The following is a 12,296-nucleotide window of genomic DNA, read 5'->3' as shown; positions in this document are numbered from 1 at the left end:
TCATGCATACTGGTAAACTTATTAGAACTCAGGTCAGAAGTTGCTATGTCATTTACCAGTACACTATACATTTCAACCCTGAGTTAGAACCCAAATATGAGAATATTGGCAAACATGCTTTTAAAAAAAGGAAGTATTGTAAATATATCTACTCCGTGAAGCAGACTTTCTTGAGAAACAAACATTTACTAAGATAGTCTCCTCAGCCGCACCATAACTCAGCGGTTGTCGCTGGCTTCCCACCGTGGCGGCCCAGGTTCCATTCCAGGTCTGGTCAAGTGGGATTTGTGGTGGACAAAGTGGTGCTGGGGCGGGTTTTCTCCAAGTACTTCAGTTTCCACTGCCAAACTTCATTCAACCAAATTCTCCATCATCATAATCACCCGGGGCAGGCTACAATAGGCCAATCAGTGGCCGCCGTGCCAAGTGGACCCAGTTGGACTCCACCCCCCAATAAGCGAATTTAGAAAAAAAAAATAATATCCTCACCTTTTATTCAGTCCAGAGGTTCAGTACCACGTTCACAGTAGCACACCATTGCACCTTATACTGATCCAGATGAACTCAGTCCACACCATCCCATTTCACTTAAGATTCACGTTAATATTACTATCCTATCTATGCCTAGATCTTCCAAATGGTCTCTTTCCTTAGTTTTCCTAGCAAAATTTTGTGGGGTTTTTTTTTATTGTTTCCTCTCCATATTACTTTCCATGCCTATCCTATTCTCCTTGATTGGTTAGTCTATTAATAATTGATGATGTGCACAAATTATGGATGTTACATATTTCTCAAATATTAGTTGCTACACAAAACCAGGTTTATGCATCAAGTTGTGCTAGAATCACTTTCATCTCAGAAGTACTCGTGGCTGTCGTATTGGTATTATTGATGGAACAAAGGGATATTGCTTGATGCCACAGTGTTCATCCACAGTTTAATGAAAATCTTAGGTGGTTAAAAATTATCTAGAGATGATGAAAGAGACACATGGACATTGGATGTGATTTGGTAAACTTTTCATTCCTCAGGAAATGAGAAAAATTGTCCTAAGTGTGTGAGACCTGGTGCAACTTGTGCTGAATTAGGACAAATCATAGTTGTTTTTGTGGCCTGTGACTAACAAACTAACAGACCTGCTTCACTCCTTCAGTGCTACTAACATGACTCTAGACACTAACTATACAAGTATAGATATGGAGGGTGAGGAGGAGGAGGAGGAAGAAGAAGAGGAAGAGTTTATGGATGGGGAAGTGGAAGGAGTGGAGGAATATGATATGAATGAGGAGGATGACATGTATGATGAGGATGATACTGAGTTTTTTAACATTGGGTGAGTCAAATTTATATCATAATAATGTAGTTCAAACAAAATAGAAGCAGGAAATTCCTCTTACTGTCTATATACAATTGTCTCTACAAGTGGTTTATAGTAATTGAAGTTGTGGTTGAATGAAGGAAACCAAGGAGGTGCATGACCACTAATTGGGAAGTTAATATTGCCTTGCTGTGGGAAAAAATAACAATTTTGCCATCAGACTTAGGAAAGCTATGGCTTATGCTGCAGATTTAACCTCTAAATTCCAACAGGCAATATAAAAGACTTGAGTGTGTTTGCTTGTGCATAGGCATTCATGCAGTTTTATTTTAAGATATTAACATATAGCAGTCAATTAAGCTGTGTGATGATAATTATGTTAACTGCTCTAGAAGAACAGAGTGGTTTACACTGTGTGAAGAACCTTATATTTTGATTGGTTGTTTCTATTCTGTGAGGGTTGGTAATATTTGGATATGTGGCATGTAGTCAGTATTTGCCATCACATACAAATAGTTTCATTTTACTTTTATTTATCCATTTTCATCTCATGTTGCAGTAAATATAAGTCTTCTTGGTAGCAGAATTCACATAAAGGAAGTTTTGTGTTACATAGAAGTTTCATAAATGTGACTGACAGTACAGCCCACTATGAGCCTTGGTCTTCATATGGAGGTGTAGCTCCATATTTCTGAAAGACTTGTGCAAGCAGTTAATGTCATATCCTGGGAAATACTCCTGGTACCTATTAGATAGGAGGCTGGGTGGACCAAAGAACCAACCTGGTTCAGGTGCAAGGAGAGGAATCTCTGCCTCTGTTGAAAATTGAACTGTGATTCTCCAGTTCTCCAGCTCATAGACTGTTCATTACACTGACTGAGCTACCCATCTCAGAACTTATAGACTACATGAATAGTTCATATTGTATATGTCCAGGACCCAGAGTCTATTGCATGGAGGTGGAGATCTTTGTTATAAAGATATTTGAGTATGTATACACACACATTCACATTACATATCATTCACAACTAAAAACAACCACCAAATTGATCTGGACATCAGTTATGCCAACAAATTAATCTGTAAAGTACTTGATACAAAAGTCCTTGGAATACATGTAGACAGTACACTGTCTTGGAAAATACATATTGAACAAATTATACCTAAATTAAATGCAGCTTGCTATGCGATGAGATCAATTAAGCCTTTTATGTCACAGGAAACATTGAAGATGGTTTACCATGCCTACTTTCATTCTATTATGAACTATGGATTAATATTTTGGGGGAACTCTTCACATAGTGTAATAATTTTTAAAATACAAAAGAATATAATTAGAATCATTACAGGATGTAGAAGTAGAGATTCATGTAGAGAATTATTTAAGAAATTAAAAATTCTACCTCTTCAATCGCAATACATATTATCGCTTCTCTTATTTGTTGTTTACAACAAAGATAAATTCAAATTAAATTCTGATGTCTATAACATGAATACTAGACAAAAATATAACTTCCACCTACCCTCATCAACTTTATCAGTATATCAAAAAGGAGTCTACTTTACTGGCATAAAAGTGTTCAACAATCTGCCACAAAGTATTAAAAACTTGGGCAATGATACTAAAAAGTTTAAATCAGAGTTAAAGAATTATCTACATGCTCATTCCTTCTACTCTTTAGATGAATACTTCAATGTAAATAGAGAATGATGTAAAATTAAGTTATATTAATTTTTAAGCTAAAATTGCCTGTACTTATGTATGTAACCTTTTGACTTGTTCTGTATCCAAAGGTACTAACCTGCTTAGGATTTATAGAATGTAAATAAATTCAATTCAATTCAATACACACACATATACTGTGACATCATTACATGGTCAATTGCAAGGTAACAACTAAATGAACAACTATAGCGCAACAGATGTTCATGCAACAATGGAAGAACTGTCGAAGACAGTGACACTTGAGTTAGTTGCGAAGCAGTAAGGATACCAACAGAGAACATTGTTTGGATCTGTTACCAGGCAATGGCTAATGAAGACATAGAAAATTGAGAATAATTAGGTGGGGTGTAGTGAGAAACTGCGTGTATGAATTAGCAAGAGTGCTATGACCACTTGTAGTTACAATTTATAAGTCTTCAGTAAATTCCAATCCAAAGCCTATGTCTAGTCATTAATACATGACAATATTGTCATGTGTATTAGTGACTAATGGATGTGGTTTGGATCACTGAGTCAATTTATTGGATATTCACCAGTCATAACTACAGTTAATTATAACACTTCAGGATTACTGTAATTATAACACAAAATAAAGTCTTCTCTATCTGCTTTAATAAGTCGTTGCTAGGTAACAGATCTAAACAATGGCTATTCCTTTGAAAAGTTTCCCTTGTCCGTTTCCTGGCAACGGATTCTAACACAGGAACTATAACTCTCACACTCCAGATATCACTGCACTACAGCACACATAAGAGTCCTCAAATCACCTGTTATATCTTCACAGGCTGACTTCTTGTACTCTTCTGTACTCCTAGTTCCAATCTGCTCTATTCCTCAAAGTCAAAGTCACATTGTGACTGATAGTCAGTCAGTCTTGGTGACGAGCCAAGTCTGGGGTTTATGATCAGATATTTATTACTGTTTGACAGTTAAGGGCTTGTTATTTTGGGGCCCCCTCTCTGACAAGAGGACAAGTCTGCCTTTGTCAGAGCCATTGTCTACAGTAGTAAGTCAGTTGCCGTAATGTAAGGGATATTTACATTTTACATGTTAAACATGTTAATAAATGTATATAAAATGTATACAGGACCTCTGTCAGTCCAGGCCCAGTACAGCAAATTATGCCCTATTTCTAGTAGCTTCCACTCCAATGGCAGTCTAGTCACTTGAACTGCCACCAAGTTTAAGCCTCTTATACTTTCTTTGTTGGGCTTTGCCTTGTCCAATATTGCGAAGTGGCACAGACCGCATAGGAAACCTCTTTCACTCAGAATAGTTGATTCCCTGTTGTTGTCATGTTCTTAAGGGGGGAGATGTACACTGGCCATTGCATAGTAATGGCAGTTCTTCTATTGTTACCTGTATTCGTTGCCATAAGAATGTTTACAGACATTCTTCTATTGTTATAGAAACGGCCCATATATTACGGTATTACCATTTCTTTTTATTTACCATAAGAATTTTCTTCTGAGAATAATGGACAATATTTCTCATGGTGACATCAATATTTTACAGGAAAAAAGGTGAAAGAACAAACAGGTATGAGTTCAAGTTCCGGACAACTGAATCAAATGGTCTGATTCTATGGTTGGGGAAGGGGAGGACACTTTCTGGGGACTTCCTGGCCATTGCCTTGGTGAATGGGTATGCAGAGCTTAGCTTTAATCTTGGTCGACAACACAGTTTCCTTGCCATCCGCTCCAAGGTAAAGTGCCTATCATGTGCATATATCTAAAAATTATGATTTAAAATTGGTATCAAATGTTTTAATATGGCAGTAAGTATCCCTACTTCATGTCTGTAATATTCTTAGTTTAAATCTGAGCGCAAAGAATTGTCTGTTCTGCCTTTAATTGTCTGCATTTTTACTGAATACCTCCATACAAATTGGTAGTGTCAGATCTAAAAATAGTTTATTACTGCTTTTTTCTGTATCCTTTCTTCCCATCCTTCATTGCTACGTAACCATTGCTGGTAATGAAGTGTTTTCAGATAAGCCAAAGCAACAAACTGAAACAGACCATGACACCTTCTTCTATGTTGCTCCCATGTCACTCTCTCATAATTTCTGAATGAATCCTAGATTCTCTGCAGCTGATGTAGCATTCTTGAATAATCTACCACTCCATGAGCCAGAATGCGAGTGTTGCTTTGTCCTCTAGGCTTTGTTCCACAGCCCTTCCATGCCCTGTACTGCAGAAACATTCCAGTCTAGGAATAAGTTCTTACTGTCAGAAGAAGAGACAGTGTTGTGTTCTGGTAGGAAGTAGACTTATTGGGCACTGGATACTCTCATCTTAAAAGGATTACAGTTGGCCATTCAATTTTCCTTCCCTGCTTTCACTCACTCCCTTTCTTCATTGCTTTCTCCCCAAAGTATCTTTCTGATGTCCTCTTTTTAGTTCCTCATTGTACCATAGTAGCAGACTACATACAAGTGGGCTCAAACAATAATTTCTCTGGCATGCTTTTTTATATAGCCTCATAATGCACCATGTGGGCATTGCTGTTCCCAGAAGTTCCTCAGTAGTTCAAACAGCAGTGTTTATGAAGAATTCTGAAAGGGAACAAATGTTTCAGAGGAAATTGTTGTGTCCGTATTCAGCTTTTCTTGCTGCCTTCTTCATGTTGGTTTGTTGCTTGGCTTATTCTTCAGCCCTGATGACATTCTTCTCCAAAACATCAGCTGACTTTCAATAGACTACACAGCATTAAATCACAGAATTCAGCAGTCTCTGGTGCCTCGACTATTGTAGCTGTCGTGGTTCACTCTACAGTATTTCTGCAGTTCCCACACTCCAGAGTTTATGGATCTTAGATGTCCTCACGCAGTACTTTCTTTAGAGTTCATCCCTGTCTCAAGAATGCATCCAAAGTTGGAGAAGATGAAGAAGAAAAACAAATAATGAAATTTGAAGACTGCTGTTTTCTGGAACGTGACTTTTGGTAGAAGAGTACCCTGTGTGTGAAAGAAATTACGTGGTTATAGCTAGAGGTAGGTTGAACCAGTAGAAGTAAGGAGAAGAGTATAAAGAATATTGGACCTACCACTTCCTATATCCATACTGTTTCTTCCACACTCAGGTTACACTTCTGTTCTGAAGATGGAGGCAGCAGCCTCATCAGAAATGTTGATAAATATTTACTAGACTTCATGGTGTCCATCCATAAAGGCAATAATCTTAATGGTCAGTACCGTGAGAACCTCAGAACTCACCAAAAACTAACTAATTGCAATATATTTTTATTTCAGTTTTTCATTAATTCTTTTTCAAGTTGTTTTTTCCTATGAAGTGATTCAAGACTTTTGTTCTAGGTTCTTGTAAGTGATGGAACTTGGCACACCTTGGTAGCACATCGCCGCAAAAGACATGCATGGCTGCAGATAGATGATGAGTCACCTGCAAGGGGCGTGGCAGATCCTGGTGCCACATTGCTCAACACCAATGCTCGCTTGTGGATAGGTGAGTTTAATTTTAAACAATTCATATATTAGATTAGCATGATGAACAGTGCCAATGTAATAATTTTATAATCCTGACTTTTGTCACAGATAGGGGTTCAGTGCTTGTACAGTCTATTTTAATTCATGGTTTCTTTTTAAGTACTGCATGCTCCCACATTGTGGAAGAGATGTATTCATGAGAATTTGTCAATATTGTGAAATTCCATAAGACAAGCCCTATTTTTCCACCAACTTCCATATTATTAGTGAAGCTGATTTATGCATTCTTTTCAGTTTAATTTTGTAATAAAACATGCATTTTACCATTTTACCCACCATAAAAATAGTGGGTACGTTGCCAGATGTATTGTATGAACGTGAACTTGTTGGCCTCTTTTGGAATATCTTAACTAAGGGTAATGTACTCAGAATAGTAGTAATACTACCAGTTACCACTGAGTGTCACTAATGCATGTGCATATGCAATCTCAAAGTAATAATTTCCCACAAAATGTAGTTTTGGTTCAAATTGCTTTTGTATGTATGTATGTATTTATTTCGTCTCTATAGATCATTGTTACATGATATAGGACAAGTCAGTTACTGTACATTGGCTGATTACAGTAAGAGAATAAAGTTACAATACTTAAAATTGTTTACAATAGTTAAGATTTCACATAGTGTGAGGTGGAATCCATATTAGGTCCCCTCAGCACGTCAGCTTCCATATGTCCTATTGTGCCTGTACTGGTGATAATGTTTATGGAGAATTTGATGGAATGAGGATTGGCAGGGGAAACCGAAGTACTCGAGGAAAACCTGCGCCAGCGCCATTTTGTCCATCACAAATCCCACTTGACTAGACCGCAGCGGTGGGAAGCCAGCGACTAACCGCTTAAGCTATTGCACGGCCTTTGAGATAATACTGGTGAATTTGGTGATACCACTGGTATAACGTTTCACTGTAGACTCTACACTGCAACATCTCACTACATCTGTTCTCCCTTCTTGGTGCAGCTTCTTGGCATCTGCATTTTAAAGAACTAATATTTATCCCTGATTCCAATAGGAGTGAATTTATTGTCTGTGTTGTGAATTTTATGGTCATGTTTTATAAAATCAGTAAGATCAAAACTCTATAATCATATATATTCCACAATCATCTGTCATCACTGTTCAGGTGAGCGTTAGGCTTCACCAGCTAGGATACCATCATTTGGACTTTTGCCTCTGATGTACAAATGGATGGACACAGATTAAAGATAATTCTGTTTAAAAGGTATTGAGAATGGTGCAAATGGTGTAGTATGGAATAAAACTTAAGGTAACATGTGTTATCTGGCTGAAGCTTTGTGTAATCCAAAGGTGTTTACAACAGTACATGTAAAAGCAAAGTAATGGTATCCGTGTAACAGGCCATGGAGACCCATAAGGTTGTGAGATGTTGAGGTTCTCACATTTTCTAGACAATCAGCTCATAGATGGCAGTAAGATTGTCAGCCTTACATGCTGGCTGCCCTTTACCCTCAAGAACATTCCAAGAATATTCCTGGTACTCATTTCTGTTAGAGGCTAAGTCAACCCCAGGGCCATAATGCGGCTGGAAGGATTAGGTAAATTGAAAAAATCCAGTTGACCTCATAGGGATTTGATTCCGCAACCTTCCGGCTTGTAGCATAGTGCCACAACCAGCTATGCTACCATATGCCCCCACAGCACATGTAAAAAAGTAATTTAAATACAATTTGGCATAATTTTGGCTTTAAAATAAAAATATGTTGTGACCTTAGAAACAATCAGTGCTACACAATGAAGAACACAGTCTTCTGGATTGTAATGCCATGTAGTTGGGGGAAGTCCCTATATTTTGAAGAAACAATCTCGAAATCAGCTGAGTTAGTCACCTGCTTCTGTTGGTTTCTTGCTTAGCTTACTTTGACTCTGAAGGAGGAGACGCTACTTTCCTCTGAAGCATCAGGCTGTCTCCAGGCAACCCATAAACTACACTCTTCATACTTCCTGCTTAAACCCAACTTATTGCAACACAAATATTATAAATTTAGTAACATGGAAATTCATGGGACTGTATTTCAACTTCCCCGTATGCCTTTACAGCATCATGCTTAATTAATTAAGGACAGGGACAATTTTATGATATAAATACAGACTGTATATATTCCTAAAACTTTTACATTTACATTAATAAATTATATGTATTATTACACAAAAAGCATGACACAAACCATACATTTTAAAGAATGAAAATGCACAACTTTCAAATTAGAAACACCAAATGCATGAACAACCCATATTATATTTGATTTGTTTCATTCTGGTCCATCACACTAACAAATTACAAAGACAAAACAACTCCGTCCAGTATGACTAATGGAGTTTTTACTACATGCAAGGGCGTTGAGTTTTCAAGAAGTAAAAACTCCATTAGTCACACTGGACGGCGTTGTTTTGTCTTTGTAACCCATATTGTGCATGTGATGAAGAAAACGTTCTTCTTTTGCCAGATGATTGTAATTTATGACTGTTATATTCATGTTTTAAAGAGCTTTAGATTTTAAATTTAATCAGATATACTAAGATTATTATATGGATTTGAGTTTCTCACAGCCATATTTATGAAGAGCTCTATTTTCTTGGTTATCATTACATTATAGTCCATTCAAAGTCAACCAGTGTTTCAAATGAACATATCGCCTCTATCTTCAAGGTTGAAGAGTAAGCTAAGCATGAAAGAAGTGTGAAGCAAGCAGCAATCAAAGTTGCGTGCAGAGCTCTGCTTACTTCCTGCACCACACTCCTTTCTTACTTAGATTACTCGTCAACCATGAGATGGCGTGAACATATTAGGCCAAAGTATTGGTTGACTTTAAACAGACTGCATGTTGTTATATCCAGGAAAATAGAACTGTTTGCTGTGTACATGCGATAAATGTAATACTTGTAGTGTGCTTTAAATAAATAAATAAGTGTGCGTGAATGCATGCATGTGTGTGGCCTGATGATGAAGATTGAAACTTAGCTTGTAGCTGAATATATGATAAGACACTTTTGTAATCTGGAAAGAGTTATATATGAGATTTTTAAGATGATACATTATATACAGGGTGCTTCACGACTTTAGGGCATAATGGCAAGAGATGATTTCCTAGGTCTTTCTGATCAAAAAAGTTCATATAAACGTGTGTCCGATTTTGGACAGTTACGGATTTATGACCGTTTTTTCATTCCCGTACACGCCTTCATGTGAACCGCGTCTGTCATCTGGCAGGTCGCTATTTTTAGCCAGCTACAGACAGAGCATTCTCATTATCTTGACACTTGAGAGGTACCTAAGGCATGGTGGGTTGATATATCCGGCCATGACCAGTGTGGCGGCTACTGGTGTTCAGAACAGTTCTCATCTCGGTGCGTCTGTTACGTTCACAATGCCATTTACATTTTCATTTGAGGAGTACGCAGATATGATTTATGTGTACAGGTTTTGTGACAGTAACTCAGTTCTTGCCATAGCTGAATATCAGCAACAGTTTCCGAACCGTAGAATACCAAACTGGAGATGTTTACTGGAGTTTACCAGGCAATGCAAGATACCGGTAGACTTCCCAGCGTTCGTATTGCAGCCAAGCATGGTGTTAATGAAGGCGTCAATGAAGAAGGCATTTTTCGTATGGTACACCGCAGTCCATGTATGAGTATGCGACGAATTGCCAGCCAGGTCTCCAGACTTAAGCCCATTGGATTATTGTGTGTGGGGATGGATGAAAGAACTGGTTTACAATGCGAAAGTGGCAATGCAAGATGCTTTGCTCGGTCGCATTCTGGACGCCACTGACCACATAAGAAACAACCAGCTGAAGCTGCTACGTGCTACCCGCGCAGTTCACATCCGAGTGGCAGCCTGTGTTTTGGCTGGCGGTGGCATTTTCGAAAATCAGCTTTAAGCACCAATCAATTCAAATTAAAGGTAATTTCACGAAGTTAACTTTACATTCATACTTTAAATGTGTCATGTATTATGCTGGTTTATTATTTTGTTCCGTTTATTGTCAGTAATCATTACCTTCTATTCTGAGTTAAAAACGGCCATAACTCCGTAACCGTCCAAAATCAGACACATGTTTATATGAACTTCTTTGATCACAAAGACCTAGGAAATCACCTCCTGCAGTTATGCCCTAAAGTCGTGAAACACTCTGTATAATGCACTTAAAATTGTTGTTAATATTGCAGGTGGAGCACCCACACTCCCCTCTGGACTTCCAGCGCCATACTACTTAGGATTCAAAGGCTGCATGGATGTAGTTAAAGTATCCAGGAAACCACTAGACATGCTCAACAGGCTTGGAAATGATCGTTCTGTTATCCATTTCTGTCATGATAATGATGTCTGATCTGTAAGATAATTTGTCATTTTGTGTTGACAAGAATACATGTTAGGACATGTCGTGCAATAGGAGCTACCCAACACCAAATCTTTCCAAGACAGTGATTTGTGACTGCTCTATTGCCTATGAGAGAAGATGAAGGAATCTTATGACTGGATGCACTTTGGTGCAAATTCAGCTCATAAACAAAGATATCTTTCCTCTGTGTATAACAGTTTGCTCTAACAAGGTGATGTGAGTATTGAACGTAATTCCTTAATAGTACAAGCACTTTGTTGCTCTGGACATTGCAAAATACGGTGAGATAAAGTGAACAAGCATACGAAAGCATTAAAAATGAAAATCAGTATGATATCAGGGTGTTCAGTATGTCAACACACACAGTGCATAAATGTGTCTTTAATACTGATGATTGATCAAACATTTCAGACTGAAGTGATGTGAATGAGTGAAAGAAGGATATTGATTGTTAAAGAAGAATTTAATTTTTTTCAAGAATTAGTATTTGATATCAGAATGTCCCCTTCTAACATCATAGATTTTTTAAGAGTTATCACAGATAGGAGATAACTGTTTACTTAGGTCATAACATAAGTTGCGTTTTTACATGGCAGAAAATGGATGGAGGAAGAGAACTTGTGATTAAACGCAACACGAAAGATTATCAACTTATTATCTGCAAGCCAAATGTAATTTTTTTTCAACGTTGCCAAAGGTTACAAATGTTACTTCATATTACGAGAGATATGAAACATTCCATCAAGAGAGACAAACTACTGGTACTCATTGCCTTTCCTTTGGATATCCTTTGTTTGCTAAAATATTACTCTAATTGTTATTTTAATTTAGTATTTTTCTTTGTACATAACTGAAATCTGCAGCAAATTATTTCTGCAGTTGATTTAAGATTTCTTGGTATAAATGTTTTTCACATGTTTAATTTTTTAAACATCCCAACGTTTTCTTCAATTTAGGATATAAATTTGCCTGGAAAATTGAGTCAGTATAGTGACTAGTTCCATCCTGGATGACAGAGGAATCTTGTTCAAATTCTGACAGGTGAAAAAAATTTTGCGTCTTTACCTTCGTATCCGAATTGGCTTTGGAGCCCACCCAACCGCCCATCTAATGAGTATGGGGCTTGTTTTCCCAAGGGGTAAAACAGCCAGAGCTGAAACTGAACACTCGTATCTGTCTAATACTGACATTAAGAATGCATGGAGCTATACCTTAATTTTTCAACTTTTCTTCGTGGTATTAATTAATTAAGTATGAGGACCACTATGTAAGTGTCATTGTTTCTTATAGTCATTTAATGACCAATAGCTCAGACTATCTAACCTCAAGTGGCTAGGAGTGAGTGATTAGAAAACAGAAATCAATGTGACAGGCAACTATCCTGGC

At 37.5% G+C, this 12,296-nt stretch overlaps 1 protein-coding gene across 6 annotated transcripts in view; it reads left to right on the top strand.

Annotated features, from left to right (window-relative positions):
• LOC111868839 (agrin) overlaps positions 1-11,564 on the top strand; it is a 922,237-nt gene extending 910,673 nt beyond the window's left edge. For 5 of the 6 annotated variants that reach the window (XM_033753190.1, XM_033753193.1, XM_033753191.1 and 2 more), the window contains 4 exons: positions 1,154-1,333; positions 4,560-4,749; positions 6,361-6,508; positions 10,738-11,564. In XM_033753190.1, coding sequence (XP_033609081.1) covers positions 1,154-1,333; positions 4,560-4,749; positions 6,361-6,508; positions 10,738-10,898 — 679 coding nt within the window. In that variant the 3' untranslated portion in view covers positions 10,899-11,564. The remainder of the gene's footprint in view (positions 1-1,153; positions 1,334-4,559; positions 4,750-6,360; positions 6,509-10,737) is intronic. The other variant, XM_033753192.1, reaches the window with a different exon arrangement.
• Positions 11,565-12,296: the final 732 nt, after the last annotated feature.

This window comes from Cryptotermes secundus, unplaced genomic scaffold (assembly GCF_002891405.2).
Source record: "Cryptotermes secundus unplaced genomic scaffold, Csec_1.0 scaffold310, whole genome shotgun sequence".
Classification (NCBI taxonomy): domain Eukaryota; kingdom Metazoa; phylum Arthropoda; class Insecta; order Blattodea; family Kalotermitidae; genus Cryptotermes; species Cryptotermes secundus.
Note: the sequence above shows the minus strand (reverse complement) of the source record. Positions and strands in the feature narration are given on the sequence as shown.